Raw genomic sequence first — 20315 nt, 5'->3', positions numbered from 1 at the left:
TTAAATAAATAATAAAGATTACTCTAATTGATATAAATGTATTTCTATCCAAAATAAAAATCATAAAGTAGGGCAAGTATCCGGCTTTTACCCTACTTATTTAAATCTTGCAATAATTCAGAGACGTGCGTATGTGAGATTTTTTTTTTAAAAATCAACAATGAAATAAGCACATGAACTTTTGCTCTTATGCATAAATAGGGAAGTAAGGACGGCAAACAGTGCACAGAAAAAAATATATAATAGAAAAAACACATTTATATATTTTTCTTAAGCATTGGCTTGAATCCAGGTGGTGTATCTGGAAATTCTTGTGTAGATAGGTGGGAAATTAACGTCACCACAGCCAATACTAAAGGATGTAACTCCCACTGCTACATTGTTGTGAAGGAGGGGTGATCCGGTGTCAGCGACGCATGAACCCCGTCCAGTAGTCGGCCAGCCAGCGCAAATCATATTAGGTGTTACGAAGCTGACGCCGTAAATTTCTGAACATCTGCCTTGATTTATTGTCCTGATCTCAACACGGCGGAGTTGTTCGGATACTACTGAGTTAACCTAAAAATTGTTTTTAAGTAAGTAATTGTATTTGTTTTTTATAATCGTAAAGGGTTCCAAGAAATATTAGATCCTATTCAGATTTTATGTCAAGACATTCTAACGATGAAAAGCTTTATCTGCTACAGTATTTTTTTTTATGCCTCTACAAGTTAGCCCTTGACTGCAATCTCACCTGCCTAAGATGGTAGCGGGCTAACCGGTTAGGGGTATAGGTTTAATGTTACCATAAAACCCATACCCGTAATCGGTTTTTACGAGACATCGTACCGAAACTCTAAATCGTTTAGGACACGTCTTTGTCGGTAGAGTGGTAACTAGCCACGGCCGAGGCCTCCCTCCAGACTGGACCAGAGAATATTATTACAGAAATACGGTAAAAAGGGTACCTATACCGAAGCAAATATACTTACAGTCGTGCGGCCCCATCCAATAGCCCAGACAAATTGATAGTCAGCCAAGTTGTAATTTGACCCGGCGATAGGTACAGGGCGGACGCTGGTACTAAATGCAATAATTGTGGACACTCTGAGTATACCGATGTTGTTGTCATGGTTCCATGAATTATAATTTGGATGGGATATAATTTGAGCGATGTTGTGAAGGACGCCACCACTGGTCGAGTTAACTGAGCCGGTCCGAGCACGGAATTGATTTGAGTGAACACCGGTTTTACTGTAAATGAATATTATTTTAGTTATTTAACTTTATTATAATCATCGTCATCATTATCAATCCATCACCGGCCCATTACAGAGCACGGATTATCATCTTTTTAAGCCAAAGACCAAAAAAGACGATACCAAGTTCGGATTGGTCGACTTTACACGCCTTTGAGAAGATCATGGAGAACTCCCAATCATGGAGGTTACCTCACAATATTTGCCTTCCGTATTAAAACAAGTGATAATAAATTGCTTAATTTAAAAACGCACATGTTTTTTATAAGTCCTACTTCTTTTGGCAAACTATAAAAAAAACAAAAGTTGCACTTTCAGATGTAACATTGGATGGAATTAGTCTCCACTGAAAAATATTTTCATTATTGATTACTTACGACCAACAATATATAGCTGTCAAAATAGATCTGTTGTTTATGATTGCACCCCCGCAGATTGGAAGAAAGTTCACATTGTTGCTTGCATATAAAACAGCAGCTGTGTAAGGGTGCTGAGCAAGTGTGGCTACTGCTCCACCTGCGATCCTCTGCTGCTCTGGTAGTGCTGTAAAAATATGGTGTTGGTTAATTAATTTATCGTCTAATTTAAAAGTTGTTATACCGCCATTGGCAGGGCCATCGTCGGTTATTTAGAGTTGTAAGCTAAATTTAATTCACTTGATTTTTATTACAAAACTCTATCCCCTAAATAAACGTTGTTATTCACAAGGCTTTGTCTTGTATTTTCAATGTAAAATGAACTGATGACAGAAAGAGAGAAATAGGTATTTGTATTTCGTCTATTGTATAACTCAATTGTTTTATTTTTGAAATTTGAATTTAATTGTATAAGTCAATTGTTTTATTTTATGTTTGAAAAAGGTAAAAAAAATGGTAACACGTCGCGAAAGTAATTCATTACACATATATGACTTTTATTTCATTTATGATTTAAATTGCAACAAGCAGTACAATAAATTATACTCAAAATCCGAGCCCTTAGGCCTCTAATATTATTTTTATGATTTTACTGATATTAATCATGACTTCTCACTATTTTTCCTGAAAACCTAGTAACCTTTGTCCGTTTAAATACTCCATGCCACTTATAGTAAGGTGCGTCTTGGTTGCAAAAAACAAACGCAAAAAACACACGAAACTAATATAGTAAGAACACCGGCTTACCCGCAGCAGTCGAAAGACAAACTATAGCCAATATAACGGTAACTTTATTCATTGTATCTAACTAAAAACACGATGGAAATAGAGTAGTGTAGTCTATTTATATATTCTTCCAAATGTCATATTTGATTAGATATTGATAAAAATTATTGCAAGAGCTTAAGAGATTCATTCTTATTAATACGCTGATAAGTGGCCGCGGGGGAGTACCGGAGTTAAATAGCACGGTGTAATTCAGCTGGCTAAAACGATTTGATTATTAACCTTTTCAATTAAGAAAACTTTGAAGCTTTTGCTTTAACTTTACCGAAAGTTAAGTTAGGTATGTACCGACAAAAAGACACTAGCAAGAAACTCACCAGTTATTCTTTTTACCCACATTCAGTAGACTGCATCCAAGCAGCCTTGGCATTAAGAAATGCATCACCTTCAAGTATATCCAAGCGAGGCTTCTATGATTAAATACAAATAAATCTGGCTTTTGTTTTTATGCCGGCGTTTCTAGACGGAGAATATTATCGGGTTGTTTAGAACTGTAGGTAAAGAACAATGGTCTACATGTTCGTGTGGCATGGAGGTAGATACCATATAGGGAGTTAACGGACTCTCCTTTTAAATGAACGCTTGGAGGCTCTTCCGGTATGATTTTCTAAATTATTGTATAGCGGCCGTGATATAATCAAAGGGACTCTTGGAACTACCGAGATTCCTGCGCCTCAGAGCCAGATTAAATTGGCCAGGAGCCAGAATTAAATTTTGAAGGAAGGATAGAAAGATACAATGTGGGTTAATTTTCTTGGGAAGACACAATGTGAGTACCTATTAGCCTCCTTTTAATCAGTGAGAGAGCACCAAGCTTAGCTTGCTAAATCCGGTAAGCACTAGAAGTATGCCTAATTATCCTTCCGTTTACTACTTAATTACCGAGCAAAAAATCTATCTATCTATATTAGTACAAAAGATCCTGAAGGGTTGAAGTGCATTCGCGAAAGCAGGACTGGGATAGACCTATCTATATTTTTAGTGTAAATGTTTCATCAATTGATTATCATACGATTGAGAGTACGCCCTCTGGTATGATAGCGCATATAAACCAGATTAGGGTTATTCTAGTTTAACAAATTTCCATCTCACACTTACCAGGTAAGATATCGCTATGTTGATTGTTGATTTGCCATCGAAAAAAAAAATACTGCTGTGCTTTGATATTTGCTTTATTTTTTGCTGTTGGTTAAAATCGAACGAGGTTAACAATTAAGATTAATATTGCTCGAATATAAAATAACTATTGCCATAATGCTAATCACATTTTATTGCCAATCCACGGCAATACGGATAACGTAAATTTATAGATCTACATTTTAGGGAAGAACCGGTAACAGTGATCTCATAAATGTTAATAATAAGCTTATATAACTTTATCGCTTACATACAATTAGAACAAATAGTATAGACATAAACATATATTACACTCTTGGTTGATTCTACAACCTACTCATTATTACTACAGACTTAGTACAAGATTTACTCGCTTGCAATCGAGGAGTCGTTCTCGAGTACAGTAAAACTATAACATCGGAGTAAAATCGATCTTACTCCTATTAGATTAAAACTCATATTTGCCTACGATTCTTTAGCTTGGGCTTTTGGTAGTACGTTTTTAAAACAAAAATCTAAAGTACTGGTATTATGACAGTAAAACGAGTGACAGTAGGTCCATTTTACTTTGACGATACAGAGTTTGATATTCGTATCTATAAATTTACGTGTTTTGTGAGCAAAAAACGCTCATTCGAACCGCAAGAGCCGACCGCATTTGACGGGCCAAGTTACCACAATTCTTTATTGCGTCAAATGAGGTGAGCCTTGGCACCTCTTGAGTTTATTGTGGCAGTTTACGATGAACTTGCTCGGTCATCGTTTCAGAGCTTGTTTTAATTATTTGATTTAGAATATATTATATCTGATAAGTAATTAACTAAAACGCGATGTTAAATGCTATGGGATCGCTATGTGCACTTTTCTTGCTCGAATAAAATTAAACTTAGGGCCTGTATCCACTTCCTTTTGATAAATGTCGTGTAGATTATTTACAAATTTTGTCTTTGGCGTGATCATCATCATCATCAGTCCGCAAGCGTCTACCGCTGGACATAGGCCTTTCCAAAGGTGCACAACCACATACGGTCCTCTGCCTTTTAATCCAGCCGCTTCCAGGTACGTATTAAGGTCATCAGGTCCAAAGAACTGGACGTCGTCCAACACTGGCGAACTCCCTGGCGCAGCGGAGAGCACTGCGGTTTTTCAGTGGGAGGTCCCGGGTTTAATCCCTGACAGGGGCTTTTTGGAAATTTATAATTATCAAATTTTCTCGGGTATTTTCTGGTGGCTGGGTTCAGCCGACAGTTTTTGATACTTGACATAAAATATGAAAGTCACAAAACTGACGTTTTGTCCATCCGACACTTGTCAGAAGGTGGTGAAATAGGTCCTTAACCAAAATAAACAGTTATTCCTACCTTTAAAATAACAATAGATATATCAAGGGAGGTACATTATACACTGTATCTAAGACTTATCTGTGAAACCAAAAACCTCAAAATTCTAAAAAAAATCAATATTCAAAATTCACTTATTTCAAGTAGGCCTAATATAAGCACTTTTGAAACGTCAAGTCTGTCTGTGTATAGTGACTCTACCGCCTAATCGTTTTTGAGTGAACCATTGCCATTTTGATTTAAATTTTTTACGGTGTGATTCCTTATGAAATATACTTAAGCATCCTTCAAATTAATTTCTTTATTCCGTCTGGTACCTCCGGTTGGTCAAACTTAGTTGACACGCTGTATTTTGTAAGAATTTTAATATATATTTTTTTTTCTATCGAGAATATATTTTTACTGGTTCGCGGTCAATAAAATAGTCACGAATTAATGCTTTTTCATCTTGCTGTGAAGAACTTCATAGTTTTTATTAATGCGATGATATTTATAAACATAACATTAGCCAACTTACAAAAAAAACAATTGTCTCTTGTCAGCCTTACACAACAACGGATTTTTAAAATTCTGACCTTAGGTTGCTTTTGTTTTTTTAGGTGACACAGTAAGCTGGTGATTACAAGAATAATATTTTATGTAATAGTACTGGGATTCAAACTTGGCACCCCGAAAGAAGTCTTACCCACTGGGCTATCACCGGTTCGGTTAAATAATAAAATTTAAAATTATTTACAACTCTTTATTGCAAATCATAATTGGAAATGGCTCTGTCACCAAACGGGCATGCAGGGTCCACAGTAGCCACCACACACGGCTACACCCGGGTAGCTGCAACGCTTCGCTGAACACACGCCAGGCTCCGTGCAGCAGAAGCAAGGACAGGGCTTGCATCTGTTAGGCCTGCAGCAAGGAATCGCCACAGAGTCACAGATACGAGATGGTGGAGGAACTGGATTCCCAGGCTGCAATAAAAATTAGGCGTATTTTATGTAAATAAATAAATGAATAAATAAATACACTACGACAATACACAGATCGCCATCTAGCCCCAAAGTAAACGTAGCTTGTGTCATGGGTACTAAGATGACTGACGAATATTTTTATGACAAACACCCAGCCACTAAAACACATTCGTGTTCATAAGACAAACATTTTCCAGCAGTGGGAATAGAACCAAAGCAGGGTCGCTGCTAGTGGCGTGCAAAGATTGTATGCAGATTATGTAAAACAAAGAAAATCTACAATACGAGTTATTAATACTTAGGGGTAGGCTTTTTGTAACTCTTACAATGCCTATCGTTAAGTTTTTTATAATTCTTACTGGGGATTTTCTTCATTTTATATAATCTGCATACCCTGTGCTATGCACGCCACTGGTCGCTGCCCACTGCGGCAATCGGCCGTTAATGTAATGTTTACACGTTGTAGAGCCTAGTGGTTAGGATTCGACGGCTGAGTTCGAACCCCGCACGCACTTCTTACTTCTCAGAGTTATTCGTGTGATTTTAAGCAATTAAATATCAGTTGATTTAACGTTGAAGAAACAGATCGTGCGTAATCATCACGCCTGAGAGCTCTCCTTAAGACAATCCCCTTAGAGCGGCGGTGAGCGCTGTGGTAAATTTAGTGGAGGCTCCGAGTTCAATACCTGACAGGGGCAATTTGGTAATTCATAATTTCCAAATTTCCTCTGATCTGGGCTAGTGGGAGGCTTTCGCCTTCGCTGGTGACAACCGTACTTTAAAAGACGCGCCACAAAGCGAACAAGCTTTCTGGCACTGAAAAGAAACTGATCGGGGGTACTATGGGGGGTTAGGCCGCTACTATCTTGATTGATTGCAGAGAAGTGCAAAGCAATTGCTGAAAAGGTCTCCATAATGTCCTCAAAGTAGTGTGTAGCCTACCACTTCATCCAGTGTAGTTGAGTACGGGAGTGGACTAGTGGTCAAATAAGTGGATCGCTATACGATTGATATTAATGATGATGATACCCACTTTAAAACATTTTATCAAAAAATAAGCTATGCAAATGATAACCTCTTCCGTTATTGACGTTGTTTCTGTAAGAGATTATCAGGATTTAAGTTCTACAAATCATTTCTTATCTGCTACTCATTTTGCTAAAGCTGTTAACAGTAACCATACAAATAAATGTAATGAATCGTTTATCTGTAAAAGTGACCCAAATAACTGTTATCTGCATTGGAATCATCGTCATAATCAACAACCCATTATAAGGGTATCTTCTCCGAATGAGAAAGATCTAGGCCGTAGTCCACCACGCTCGCCAAGTTCGGATTGGTAGACGTGCGATAAGAGGTGCGAGCCGAGAATCGAACTCGGTGCAGCCGTAAAGGAGGCGGAAACTCTAATAATTAGGCCTCACGCATTCACGTTATAAGCAATGGCATTAGGACGCTGTGGATGGAAATGTGTTTGTATCATCATTGTTCAAAAAGGTATATACAAATGAGGTATCTTTTTTGGTTTCAAAATTACTGTCTAATCGTCATTATACGAGGGCATTAGGGGCGTCATTATACCAAGCCACTGGCCAGAAATGAAGGTCAGCATATAAAATACCTACTTACACTACTACTTTAAACTTATACTCGATTTAGCGAAATGATTATATTAAATTCAAATAGAAGTTGTTAATCTATGAATATTCGACAACCCTCACTGAGTTGTACACGTAGGTACACACTGAGGTAGGTAGGTACACATGAAATAACATTTACACTTGTACGTGTGTATCTGTTTCTATACCTACTTACTTAGTAATCATACCTACTTACTTAGCAAGGTAACAGCTGATGTTATCACTGCGTATTTCCTTATAACAGTACAGTTATTTCTCTAAAAGGTGTGAACCATCGTTTTTTTACCATTATAATATGAAAACCACAGTAATGGTTTTGTACCCTTTTCAATTAGCCTTATATATGATTATACTGACATTAAATCCTTGGTTAATTGCTACAAATTATATTATTGTCTAATCAATGTACTTTTCGTAGCTACTTAAAAAATAGCAAGTTGCAGGTTATTCTTGTACACTTACAACATGCATATACAACATGCATATAAGACATTTTGACAGAAACCAGGCAATGAAACCTTTGATAACTGAGTGAGTATTCATGAAAACGATCGCTGTCTCCGTAGATACTTTTTAACAAACTCGATGAGTAGGTAAGTATAAACCAGTGAGCTAGACCTGGTTTACACAAATGACGAAGTTAGTGGTCATGTCCTTTATATAAATCGCATCTTAGAGAAGTAACAGACCTTATCACATGGTGGACATGTAGGCAAGCAAGGCAGCATTGGTGGTGCCGGACAAGGAGCTGGACAGGGTCGCACGGGAGCAGGACAAGGGGAGCATCCACCGCCGGGACATACCGAGCACGGGCCCAAATTATTTCTTGATGCAACGCACGGCTTTATCGAATATGGGTAGCAAGCTCCACATGGCATGCCGGTGCATACGCATGGGTCATAACTGTAAAATGGAGCACTCATTTTTACTTTTCCAATTTTTTTATTTAATATTCTTTAAAAAAACTAACGATTTAGAAAAATATTGATGTTTTCAATGATTGAAAAAGAAAGAAGAATGTCAAAAATGTTTTATGACAGCTTATTTTTTTTTTATTTCCTTTCATTTACACAAGACAATTTCAATAAAAACTAGATTTTTACACGAGCAAAATAGAATAATAGGTTATTTTTTAGCTTAACAAAAAGGATAATTAAAATCATTATAAATCAGGTTTTAAGCATAGGTTTTTAATGCAAAATATCTGACAATGACTTAAGTGATTGTCATATTTTTATACATCGTACAAATATTTTTTTGAAATTAAAAGTCACAAAAATTCAAAAATTAATGAAATATATTTAAAATATACAATTAATTATTAAAATATACCCCAAAATTTTCTTCAAAATGTGTGCATGTTGTTTCTGCCCTACATGTCCCGCGATTATTCCTTGTGGAACGGGTTCATGTCGATATACATGTCCCGACCCAACCCCTTGCTGCCAACCATGCTGTCCACCCCCTGTACCCTGCACACCCTGTCCATCGTGCAATTGTAGTCCAGTATACAGGCCATGCCCCGCTCCTATTCTACCTGATATCGTCCCTCCAATAGTGCCAGTGTTACCACCTTGTAGACCTCGACGACAACCACGTTGTGAACCTCCCCCGTGCCCTCCAAAACCAGTTTTTTGTCCACCAGTTTTACCTTGCTGTCCGCCTCCAGAACCTTGTGATCCTCCGCCGGTAAATGATTTTATTAAATAATTTGGTGCTCATTTTAATATCCATATAAACAATGGGGATTAAACTAATCGTTTTGTAACATTTCGATTACATATAGGTTAAAAGTCGACTTTTTCATTCTGTGGAAATATCCAACGCATGGGAACGCTTATTTTTTATTTACTCATATAAACTACACACATTCCCTATATTTTTAGGACTACTGGACCTTAGAACACTACAGCTACTACGTGATTCCTCAAGAGTAGTGACTTTGCTATGTATTGTCGGTTACAGGAGATTCAGTAAACTTTGTATTGTCAATCAACTTTATGTTCATCCAGATAAATGAGCCATTGGTTGACCAAAAGAACGTAATAAACAATTCCATAGATAATATGTACATCAAGTACACAGAATTAAGAACATACATATACATATACAAATATGTGTACACCAATAATATTGAAGCACCAAAAACTACTAAACTTTTGTAGAGTTTCTCGAACAGGCGGTTAGTCAATCCATTCCATTTAGCGGTTACTTAACAGTTATTACTTTACCTCTAATGCTCCAAACGTTTACCATAAAATGGGGAAAATGGAAAAATATTGTGAGCTAGCAAAATTCTGCGGATGTGATATGAGACGTGCGCGGGGCGTTTTCACTGTATTTAGATACAATGCATTGCAGTCATTATTGGAAGGTTTTTTTTCATAATATATAGGTTCTGTATGTTCTTTATTCTGTGATCAAGTATTGTGTTTGTTCCACAGGTCTTTCCTTGTCCGGAACCAACACCTTGCTATCAACCAGTGCTGCCGTGCTGCAACCCTCAATGCCCAACTCCAATTATTCCAAAACAACGGCCCATCTGCCCAAGACCACCACCTCCTTCGTATCCTTGCCTGCCAGTCTGCGGCAGTTGCTGTTCACACTGCGAAATAGACCCAGTGACCCGACGAAGGCCTTTGATTGTTCACAACAGCGTTTTCGATACAAGACCGGCAGGTTTTCCTGCAGAATGTTATACGCGAAAAAATCCTAATGTTCGATATGCTGTATCTAATTATGTCAAACAGGTGAGTTAAAGTTATGTTTTCTCAATGTTATAGGATTTATATTCAGTTTGATTTTTCGGGCTAAGCGTAAGGGTTATATTATATGAGGCAGTTATATTACAATGGTTATTACTTAAACAAATGAAACATATGCTTAAACTGCAGCTTCTTTCGGTTGTCCATAAAACGTGTAAAACTATGTATTAAAATAAGGTTTTTAATTTCCAGGGTCCACAATCTGGCTGCTGCTATCACGTCAATGTTCCTCTTCAGTAACAAATTTATATTCGTAAATGTACAACTATAATGTTAAATTTTTATACCATTTTTATTTAATATTTTTACATAACAAAATGTTTTTCATTGATATTGAGTAAATGTGATTTCTTCGCATGTCATCAATTATATTTTTATTTCTATGGAGCATTCATCCCTATTCCCCTTATTAAGAAACGTGCCGTAACGTCAGAATTATTCGCTACCAAAAGTAGGGGATGCCAAAGAGCACCGAAATCTTTTTGTGTGTGTTACCAGGGATGACCCATGATTCCAAAACATGGTTGCTAACTTGGACATAAGAAAGCTCAGAGTTACTCAGCAGACAATGGAGAAAGCTATGGTCCGAGTATATCTACGTGATCAAATAAGAAATGAAGAGATTACGGATCTATTCATTTCTTATTTGATCACGTAGAAAAACCAGATTACTCGAAATAGCTCAACGAATCGCGAAGCTGAAATAGCAATGGGCGGGCACATAAAGGATCGGATCGGATCCTTTATGTGCCCGCTCGGAGATCAGATAAACGTAGGTGTCCCATGATGCTGGCATGAAGTCCTTGCACTCGTAAACGCAGCATTGGTCGATCCGTAACGAAGTGGCTAGCTGACATTAAACGCGTCGCAGGGAGCCGCTGGACAAAAGAGGCATAAATCCGTGGAATTTTGAACTCCTTACGAAAGAATTAGTCCAGCAGTGGACGTCTATCGGTTAATATAATGATGATTATGAGAGTTCTCGAGGCCTGCATACAAATGACTTCCCCAGCGCTGAAAAAAAAAACAAATAAAATGTATTGTTTTTAGGGTTTACAGAATATCTACGTTTAGTCATAGTAGGTATATTTGTGACAGAGCTCGTCTGGGTATGTACTACCGCCATGCTAATTTCTGCCGCAAAGCAATATTGTTGAAATACTGTCTTCCGGTCTGAAGGGCGTGATAGCCGGTGGTTATTACAAGCAAGTGTGGGTTAACACCTACGCTTCAGGCTGTAGACATATGATAGACAATGTTCGTTACAGGACGACTTTCACGAACGTGTTCTATGTTGTCCCTAGTAATCTATTGTTATCCGAAAACAGCGTTCCCGAAATGAAGTTGCATTGAAACGCATTTGCGGCTGCTTTGTTTTCGCAGTTGAAAAATAATCTCGACAAAACTTTACATTACGATAGTTTGTATCGTGAAGACGGACATAAGATAATACAATTCCGTGAATACAGAAAAATAACTGAGTCTGATTTAAGCGGTTTATGATATTTATATAATCTCAGATTGTCAGCTGGAAAGGTTTTAACTTTTATTATTTACATGTTTACGAAGGTATAATAAAAATAAATTATCCTCGTTACTGAAGCGAAAACTACTGATGTGGTAGGTACTGGTAGCCTTAACTACTGGAACTCCCGTAGATAAGAAATAAACTTATCGAACTGAATACAATTGCTATTTTATTCAAAGTTAATGTTTACTTATTTATTAGTTATTACCAATAATGTTTGGCGCAGAAATCATCGCTGCCGATATTTTCCAGCGCATTGATCTTGCGTTTATTAGATAACAGCGATTCGTTTTACATAATTTGCGTATGGCAGCTATAAATGTTAATGCAAGGATTCACTGGGTAGCATCTATGTGTTGGAGGCACATAACTCTGGCAAACGTAGGCTTCAGGTCCGCAGCCGCCTTGGGGCCCACATACTGAAGGGCCTTGGGGTTTACACACTGGCATTGGCGAGGCACAAACTGCGGAGGTTGCACAATAAGGCATATTTAAAATTTATTTAATTCAATTTTGCACTTGTAAATTTTTTAACTATCTAAAAGGTTTCGGATGCTCGAACAAATCAGTGATATCAAATTACGGACACGGTATATTTATAACCTTTGTGTAGCCTACGAGATTTACTTCGATTTTCAATTGAATCTAGATGGCTACTATAATGAGGTTAGTTGTTTTATTAGTAACTAGCTTTTGCCGTCGGCTTCGCTCGGTTTGGACGAAGAAATTCGAAGAACATCCTAGAAACTTCTTTTCCCGATTTTCCCTACTCGGGGAATTAATTTTCAACAACCTTTCTTAGCGGTTGCCTAAGTGGATAACAGTATGCCAAATTTCAACCCTGTCCGTCCAGTGGTTTGAACTGTGCGTTGATAGATCAGTTAGTAACGCAGCATATAGTAAAGCAGAATATTAGCAGAGATGCCCGACTTGGTTTGGGTTTGTATCTATTTTATACGAAGAGAAATGATTTATAGCTCTCCAGTAGAAGTCCTTTTCCTAAGAGAAGTTGCATCGAAATCGCAACGGTAAAAAGTATTGTAGTTCGCTTCTTACAAAATATCTATCTGTCTGCGATAGTTCCGTCAAATCCCGATCAACCTTTTCAAAGATTGGTTCGGATTAACAGACCTACGCAGTGAAACTCGAATGAAGAAAATAAATTATTATAGGCTAGGTTTTGTATCCTCTCTGGTAAGTTTCTGGCGACTTCGAGTCAAGATAAAAAGGCTATTAAGTCAGTTCTAGTCAGTAAAATCAGTAAATAAATCAACAGAAGAAAAAAATCACAAAATTAAAATGAAATGGTAATTTACTAACTAAGGTTTTTTAAATAAAATTAAAAATACAGTAAAATGTGTAGCCCAGTACTTAACTTGCCCAGTATTAAGGAATCTCCACATTACATACCCTGTTATCCAATCCAGGTTGGTACTATACAAAACAACTACCTTCCTCTACTGTTGGAAACTATAAAATGGTTTTTTTACTTAGAAGCTTCTAAATGGCCATAACATCTAAGTACCAGTGCGTTCGTTTGACAAAACTCTGTATGGTGTGCTGTATATAACAAGCAAGTTCTATATTATTATCAATAACGAGAAAACTGTCACGTCGCTTCTTATTATGAAAAGCCCCTTCCTCTCATCTTTATCTGACAATTTGCGCCCTGGATTGTATTGGAGAGAACCGGTATGCAATACTTGGAAACCAAATCGGACTTATTACTAACGTACTTCATTACAAGAACTTCTATTATTTCTATCTACAATAAAAGTGTGGTCAATAATTCAAAGTGGGAACATGGTGGGGGAAAAACTATTCATTTTTTTTTTTATCGGTTTTAGGCTCCCAAATGCTTGCCATGCGGAATGGATCCCGTGACTGTACGCAGACCACTAATTGTCCATGACAGCACTTTTGACTATCGACCCACAAGCTGGCCGGGTATGCTTCTCAACAGTCAGGACAAGAAAGTCAGATACCAGCTAATAAACTACGAACGGCCGGTAGGTTTTAATTAAAAGACGAAGAAGATATGGATGGATAGTGTGAAAGAGGATATGAGTTTAAACGAAGTGGATAGTTTAATGACGGCTGATAGAACTAATATGAATGATTGGAAAGGGAAGTCATGTTTTGCTGAACCCCTTATAGCGTGGGCGAAGGGCAAAGAAAAGAACTCAATATGCTCTACGTGGAAAATGAAAGTAAAAAAGATGAACTCATGTTAGAACCTAGCCTAGTTGATGACCAACTGCTGAGGCACGGGCCTCCTTACTCATAGGAGAGTCGGTGCCAGAGCTTGTAAAGGCGCACCGCCTACTAGGTACCTACTCTACTCCAATACGGGTTGGCAGGCTTTAACGATTATTATCCCAATATATTAGTAATAAGAAATTAGAATGTCACTAGCTAATTGCTATAACTTTGAAGGAAGACATCGTGAGGAAACCTGCATGCCCGAGAGCTCTTCATAATGTCCTCTAAGGTGTCTGAATTACTAATCCGCACTTGACCATCGTGGTGGACTACGGCCTTACTTACCCCTCCTCATTGTGGGAGGAGCCTTAACCCTGCTCATTCTAGAGGAGGCCAATGTTTTGTAATGGACCGGTAGCGGGTTCAAAATTGAGATGATTAGTTCTCTAATATTGAAAGTTTCTCAATCTTATCTATTAAAACATTATGTTGTACTCATGCGAGTTTCCTCACGACGCATTCCTTCACCGTTAAAGAAAGTGATTTTTTTATTGCTTAAAACGCACATAACTTACGAAAGTTAGAGGTGCGTGCGATTCGAACTCGGCCTTCCGAAAGTCAAGTCGAAGTCCCACAGGGCTATCACCGCTTTAGTATCAAAATATTTAACCATTTTTGTTCTGAACCAGGAGTTGAATTTGCTAACAATTAGACTAAAGAGGCAGGTATTTGAGCGTCAAGTTGCCATTGGATACTCGAATCGATCTGCTTTTTCATTTTCATTAATGCATTTAATTTTACAGGTTCAATCTCACTACCCATCCTGCGCGCCATCATATAACTAACTGCTTGGATCAATTGATTTAAAGTAAGTGTCTGCGAGCATGTGATAAAATAAAACTTTACTACTTAAATTTCCAAATAACTTTGAATATTTTTCTACTATGTACTTATTACTTTCTATGTATGCAAAATTAGTTGAAGTACATCATGCTGAGGAACTCGGTGAGTTATGTGAGCGGACTCAGTCTCGAATTGCATAACGTTTCATGCCTTCGCGTCCCTAAGCATGCCATTGCAATGTGCCGTTCATTTCCGTCACATGCCATCACATAGGTACTTCACAGCATCCTCAAGGGCAATCTTTAATGCACAAGAGAAATTCCCTTTGACGCTTTGCCTCTAGACACTCATAAACAAGTCACAAATATCGTTCATTAGAAAAACTATACGAGATAGAAAAAACACAAAAAAAATCTATTACGACACACTGTAATAGACCCTTTTTTTACGTGGCGAAACGGGAAGTCGCTTAAAAGTAAACGACTTATTTTCAAATTTAGAACTAGAAATTTGAGATTATGACAAACTTGTCACTCAAAATTAATCATTTTATCAAATCTATCAGTGTCGAATAATAACAATATTTACGTTAACGTTTTAAATATTTGAATATTAAAAGTAATATTGCAACATGTGTAACCGAATGGGGGTCATCAACCAGTTACAGACTATTATGTCCGCGATTCAGTAAGTTTACATGATAAAATGCGGTGATGAGTCCGAGCGCCATAATATACCTATTTTCTATGAACCGTTCACTCATCATACATAGCACAGCACGGCGGCGCGGCGTACGGTTTAAGGACAACTTTTGGTCTATATCCTGGTGCCGGCTTTAATGTCACGAGTTTTGTGCGGTAATGGTAAAGCGGTTGTAGGTACCAGATATGAATTGGCTGAAACACAACGTGAGAATCTATGAGAGTGTACAATACATTAACTACGAGTGTGTTTCTCTACTGTCACACACACACCACATATCTGATATTTCATTGTAGTTAAATTGACAGTACTTCTGATGCATGCGTGCGTTGACCGCCAGCGATTCATAAATGTATCCCCCCCCCCCCCCTCATTATGATATACTCAGCCAGCATGGGCAGGAAACATTTTTCAAAAAGGAGGAAAGGATAAAATATTATCTTGCGCACCTTCTTCAACTCTCCGAGCAATGGCGCACATGCGTGAAACAATAAAAGGGGATAAACTTCTCCTATTCCCTTTCGCCGTGCTTTGGCAGGTGAACACATTAATAAGTATAATACCTTGTCAGGGGTTTTAATCGGGAGTATAATTTGTGTCCTGCCTATGCTAAGCGTGCTGATTACCATTGTACCTGACAATTTAGTGCCGAAGCAGTTAACTTCGAGACAGTTCAGAGTACCACTCTTCTCCTAACTTGTATTTTGAAAACACATAAAACTTCAGTCACGTCTCAATGATGTTTTATTATTTCCAGGTCAGGCTGTAGTAGTTGTCCAAGCTCTTGCTGTTCACCCTGCAGTCGACCATCGTGTTGCAGCGGTGGCGGGTCACTCGTCACAGTTTACAGTCAAGTAGCTCATATCCAGTGATGCACACATCCAGACGTCTTGCGGCCTTCTTATTTCAAAGTCATTTTTCTGTTGAAAATTTTCGTTAACGTTTAGTTCCTGGTGATTAAGTAATGCTGAAGACTATGGCATGGTTCTATAAAAGAGGCGGTAGGTGGAGACTTGTAGGTATATCCATATTTTTCACCCCCAAAGTGCAAGTATTAAGTATTGCGTTAGTTGTAGTTCACACAATTAAACAAGCGACGTGACGTCACCAACGCCACTGGTATACTGGGTAATCGAACTTTTATGACTTTCTGTTTGTCGGTCTCCGCCGCTTGCCTTTAGGTATGTCATTGTTTAATTTTCAGGAAGAAATACTATGCTATTTAAAAAGACAATTTAGGTACACGTAGGGCTATGGAAAACTTTAAAACCATTAAATCGTGATTCCTCGTCTTTGTCTTCAAATATATTAACTTGCCCATTACAGATGCCGTACTAGCCGTGGGCCAGCCGCCAAAACCAATTGCGGCGTTCGACAAGGCAACTATAGCAGTCGGTCATCATGGTCCTAATTGTGTCAAAACTTACTGATGTTAAATTTTGTATCGGTACTGTTAATTCCGCAATGTTATTTGGATGTACTATTTGTTACTTGAAATTGTCGTACCTCATTAAAATTATCTGTTAATTTTCTTGAATGTTATTATTTTACCTATAAACATACATATTTTATAACGCTAAATTTAAGGAATGAGTTAAGTTTAGTTTTATTTTCACTATGAGGATTGAAACATCGAAAATTGAATTGAAAAAAAAAATCAGATTAGGATAAAGTAAGTAGGTATATTTTTTCATTGATTTAATATTTTACTATTTTTACTTAGTAAGTACTTACTGATTTGGCTATCCAACGATTATACTTATATTCAGGGACGAAAGAAACTTTATAGAATGTCTGGCTAGCTATATACAAAGTTGACCGATTCCTTTAACTTAAAAACCTTACGTCTTTACTACGTCATGTCAACAAAAATTACGTTCACATGACAGTAGACAAAAATAAGTAGATAATTACAAATAACACTCAAAATTTATATAAAAAAAAATCTAAAACATCTAATATTATAAAAATTTGAAAATATAACTTTAAATTAGTTTCTGGTGAGAATAATGAACATTTTACAAAATCCCCTTAGAATCCCATCGATGAAATAATCATCATTATCAACCCACTACGTGCTATGTAGAGGACATAGCACGGGTATCGCGAAGGACTTAGGCCGTAGGTTGTTGCTGGCTAATTGCGGATTGGGAGTCTTCATAGGCAGAGAACACTATGGAAATCTCTCTGCATGCAGGTTTCCTCACGATGTTTTCCTACTACCGGGAAGCGAACTCTGTCCCCCGCCCTAAAAGAAAGAGCTTACTAACCTTCAAACACCGCTTTATATTACAATTTATATTAAAATATAAAACAGCGAAAAACATTCTTAAAATTTGTCAGAATTCATAATTTGTGAGCATGTCAGTGCTACCACGTGGATACGAATGTTCGAGAGCCGCACCTAGGTACGGATGTGTGAAGGGCGAGTACAGCATCTACTACAAGAGGCCTTGCTACGGCCAACCCCGTCCTCAGCCGTTTCAGAAAGAAGTAGTTCCTTATAACGGTGAACCGAGCAACGCACCTAGGGAAAGGTAAATTTGAAACTCTTTATCTTTAGTAATAAAATAATTTGTATGGTTAGCCAAGCGATTAACCGCTTCGGAATATTGTTGTGTAGAAAACTATTAGCGGTATAGGTGTCGTTAGTTTCGTTTGCTGAAAGAAGAAGAAGATAGAAGCTGCATATCGTATTTTTTGTTTACATTAATTTGTAGTCGCTGCCCACATCTCATCAGCTCTGCTGGGAACAGGCTCGCTATCGTAACAGGCTCGCTATTTCTTTTTGCAATTCATAGTCATTCCACCAAGCGAGGGATTAAAATTAATAAAATCATGCAGTTTTAATCAGAAACTAAAAACTATTTAAGCTACGAGTAATTGTACTTACTTATTTTCCTAAACTTGAACTTGGCAGTATTTTTGAATAGATTTTTTATGTAGGCATTTCGCCCAACTTGTGTTCATAAATAAACAAAAAAAAATCTTTTCAGCTGTAATAAAGATAAAATCTTACGTAATTATAGTTCTAATATCATGCTTTTCTTGTATCTACTAATATCAAACGTTGATTTCACATTTTCTAATCTCACTCGTATTTTACAGGCCATGCTGTTACGATTTTCCGTGCAAAGCACATTGCTTTAACCACGGTCCAGCTACGAGGCCTAGTGGTAGGTACGCAAGGACAAACTGGTACCCTGGCGAATGCTGTCCTTCAGTACCCCCGTGTCAAGCTTTTACGTATCCCAACCCGCCTTATCATCCCTGTTGCGCTTACACCGTGAACAAATACGTTTAACTTTTAATGTGATATACTGAGCGAGGGTGAGATTTGTTGAGGAAGTGCTTGATAAATGCTCAAAGTGTGAAACTTAGGACTTCCGCGTTCATCTTAATACAGCAAACTTGACCTGGTATTGGCCTGTGGCGGTTTTATTCACGAGGAGTTGAAACTGTCCAGGCTTGTTATTTGGGGTCGTGAAATGGAGTATGCGAATTGGTGTCCGCCCTGGACTATAAATTCAAATTTATTTATTCCGCAATTGGTTTACAAAAAAGTAACGAATTGTTGCGCGCGGACCATGTTTTTTTTTGAAAAAATCACAGATCCACTTGTATTTCATTTTTTTTTTTTATACTCAACGAAGGTAGAGGAATCACGATACAACCTGCTTTTATCAATTGTTTGCGTAAAAGTTACTAGTGATTGAGTGTGTATTGAATAATCGATAAAGACACTTTTTAAAGACAGTTTTTATTTTTATTTATATAGGTATATTGTTTAATTTCTAAAAAGTAGTTAGAAAAAAGAAGTCTCGGCACCACCAGGTGTCCCTACCCTACAGGTTACAAGATTATTATTTAGATTATTATTATAGTATTAAAGTCGGGTGTCTCTTAACATCTTAACATTGTAGTAATTACTCTTTCTATCTATTTGGCCTTTGTTTGGTAATAAAATGTTCATCGTAAACCATGCGTAAACTGCTTAAAGATAATTTTTTGTTTGATTGGTTCCTTGTGACAAGGCCCTTTTCATTTAAACGTTGGCGTAAATGGGTCGTGCAAATTAATCTTTTATTATAGTATTATTAGGTAAATGTTTTTTTTATTCCAATATAAGTTAGCCCTTGACTGCAATCTACTTGGTGGTAATAAGTAATTATGCACTCTTATGGTGACAACGCCAATTTTGAATATTTTATTAACCACCACCTGGCCATGAGCGCTGTGATCTTACTTATAAGATCCCAACCCGCTAATTTACTTATAAGATCACAGCGCAAGGTGTTCGATTGTCGTCAGGGTCAATTTGGAATTTATGATTTCTGAATTTTCTCTGGTTTGGTTCGATGAAAGGCTTCGACCTTAGGGGAAAAACGCTATCGATTGAGTGTTCCGGTGTACGGGGTTTATGTTTAATAATTACTGCCATACCATCAAAGACTGCATATAATATCTAACCACCAGGTGACCACTCAAACGCGAACTTGTAATGGAATAAAAAAAACTATAATCCATATAAAATAACGATTGTTAACTAAGCTACGCAATTTTAACAGCTGCTGAACCGATCTTTATGAACCTTCGCATAGGGATAGCATGCGGGCTCGATATGGACTTAGTCCAGGAAAATAATACCTCACAATTTTTTTTAAAACAAAACACGCAGACTATGTCTGGGCCAACAGTTAGTTACGCAATAATTTAATTGTAATTCCATTTAGTACTTACTCGTATTTAACTTCGTCACATCATTTATTAACAT

At 37.4% G+C, this 20315-nt stretch overlaps 5 protein-coding genes across 5 annotated transcripts; 3 read left to right on the top strand and 2 right to left on the bottom strand.

Moving 5' to 3' along the window:
- Positions 1 to 270: 270 nt before the first annotated feature.
- LOC120630403 (trypsin CFT-1-like) lies at positions 271 to 2453 on the bottom strand. The gene is made up of 4 exons (XM_039899631.1): positions 2402 to 2453; positions 1616 to 1781; positions 972 to 1233; positions 271 to 558 (listed from the first exon to the last, which is right to left on the bottom strand). Exons 1-4 carry the CDS (start codon positions 2451 to 2453, stop codon positions 271 to 273), a joined length of 768 nt encoding a protein of 255 aa, XP_039755565.1.
- A 3170-nt stretch (positions 2454 to 5623) lies between these two features.
- On the bottom strand, positions 5624 to 8473 carry LOC120633907 (sperm mitochondrial-associated cysteine-rich protein-like). The gene is made up of 2 exons (XM_039904308.1): positions 8191 to 8473; positions 5624 to 5861 (listed from the first exon to the last, which is right to left on the bottom strand). Exons 1-2 carry the CDS (start codon positions 8422 to 8424, stop codon positions 5670 to 5672), a joined length of 426 nt encoding a protein of 141 aa, XP_039760242.1. The 5' UTR covers positions 8425 to 8473; the 3' UTR covers positions 5624 to 5669.
- A 348-nt stretch (positions 8474 to 8821) lies between these two features.
- LOC120632216 (keratin-associated protein 16-1-like) lies at positions 8822 to 10611 on the top strand. Its single transcript, XM_039902024.1, has 3 exons — positions 8822 to 9190; positions 9946 to 10251; positions 10459 to 10611. Exons 1-3 carry the CDS (start codon positions 8852 to 8854, stop codon positions 10504 to 10506), a joined length of 693 nt encoding a protein of 230 aa, XP_039757958.1. The 5' UTR covers positions 8822 to 8851; the 3' UTR covers positions 10507 to 10611.
- A 2537-nt stretch (positions 10612 to 13148) lies between these two features.
- LOC120633088 lies at positions 13149 to 17072 on the top strand. Its single transcript, XM_039903195.1, is given in 4 exon segments — positions 13149 to 13221; positions 13642 to 13803; positions 16299 to 16452; positions 16868 to 17072. Coding segments are annotated over 4 exon segments (492 nt in total). The 5' UTR covers position 13149; the 3' UTR covers positions 16972 to 17072.
- Positions 17073 to 17511: 439 nt separating this feature from the next.
- Positions 17512 to 19104, top strand: LOC120633568. Its single transcript, XM_039903778.1, has 3 exons — positions 17512 to 17541; positions 17885 to 18078; positions 18650 to 19104. Exons 2-3 carry the CDS (start codon positions 17903 to 17905, stop codon positions 18843 to 18845), a joined length of 372 nt encoding a protein of 123 aa, XP_039759712.1. The 5' UTR covers positions 17512 to 17541; positions 17885 to 17902; the 3' UTR covers positions 18846 to 19104.
- The last annotated feature ends 1211 nt before the right edge of the window (positions 19105 to 20315 follow it).

The sequence above is a fragment of the Pararge aegeria genome, chromosome 2 (assembly GCF_905163445.1).
Source record: "Pararge aegeria chromosome 2, ilParAegt1.1, whole genome shotgun sequence".
NCBI classification, from domain to species: Eukaryota; Metazoa; Arthropoda; class Insecta; order Lepidoptera; family Nymphalidae; genus Pararge; species Pararge aegeria.
The sequence above is the reverse complement of the archived record's forward strand: the minus strand, read 5'-3'. Positions and strand labels throughout refer to the sequence as shown.

Bases quoted from the DNA above. Each gene is read 5' to 3' on its own strand.
- LOC120630403 (XM_039899631.1), bottom strand. From the start codon at position 2,453: ATGAATAAAGTTACCGTTATATTGGCTATAGTTTGTCTTTCGACTGCT. The intron at 1,782-2,401 runs GTAAGCCGGTGT...ATATTTTTACAG, and splicing joins TTGTCTTTCGACTGCTGCGG to CACTACCAGAGCAGCAGAGG. The intron at 559-971 runs GTAAGTATATTT...AACAATTTTTAG, and splicing joins TTGGATGGGGCCGCACGACT to GTTAACTCAGTAGTATCCGA.
- LOC120633907 (XM_039904308.1), bottom strand. From the start codon at position 8,424: ATGAGTGCTCCATTTTACAGTTATGACCCATGCGTATGCACCGGCATG. The intron at 5,862-8,190 runs GTCTGTTACTTC...TTTTTATTGCAG, and splicing joins CATGTCCACCATGTGATAAG to CCTGGGAATCCAGTTCCTCC.
- LOC120632216 (XM_039902024.1), top strand. From the start codon at position 8,852: ATGTGTGCATGTTGTTTCTGCCCTACATGTCCCGCGATTATTCCTTGT. The intron at 9,191-9,945 runs GTAAATGATTTT...TTTGTTCCACAG, and splicing joins AACCTTGTGATCCTCCGCCG to GTCTTTCCTTGTCCGGAACC. The intron at 10,252-10,458 runs GTGAGTTAAAGT...TTTAATTTCCAG, and splicing joins TATCTAATTATGTCAAACAG to GGTCCACAATCTGGCTGCTG.
- LOC120633568 (XM_039903778.1), top strand. From the start codon at position 17,903: ATGTCAGTGCTACCACGTGGATACGAATGTTCGAGAGCCGCACCTAGG. The intron at 18,079-18,649 runs GTAAATTTGAAA...CGTATTTTACAG, and splicing joins AGCAACGCACCTAGGGAAAG to GCCATGCTGTTACGATTTTC.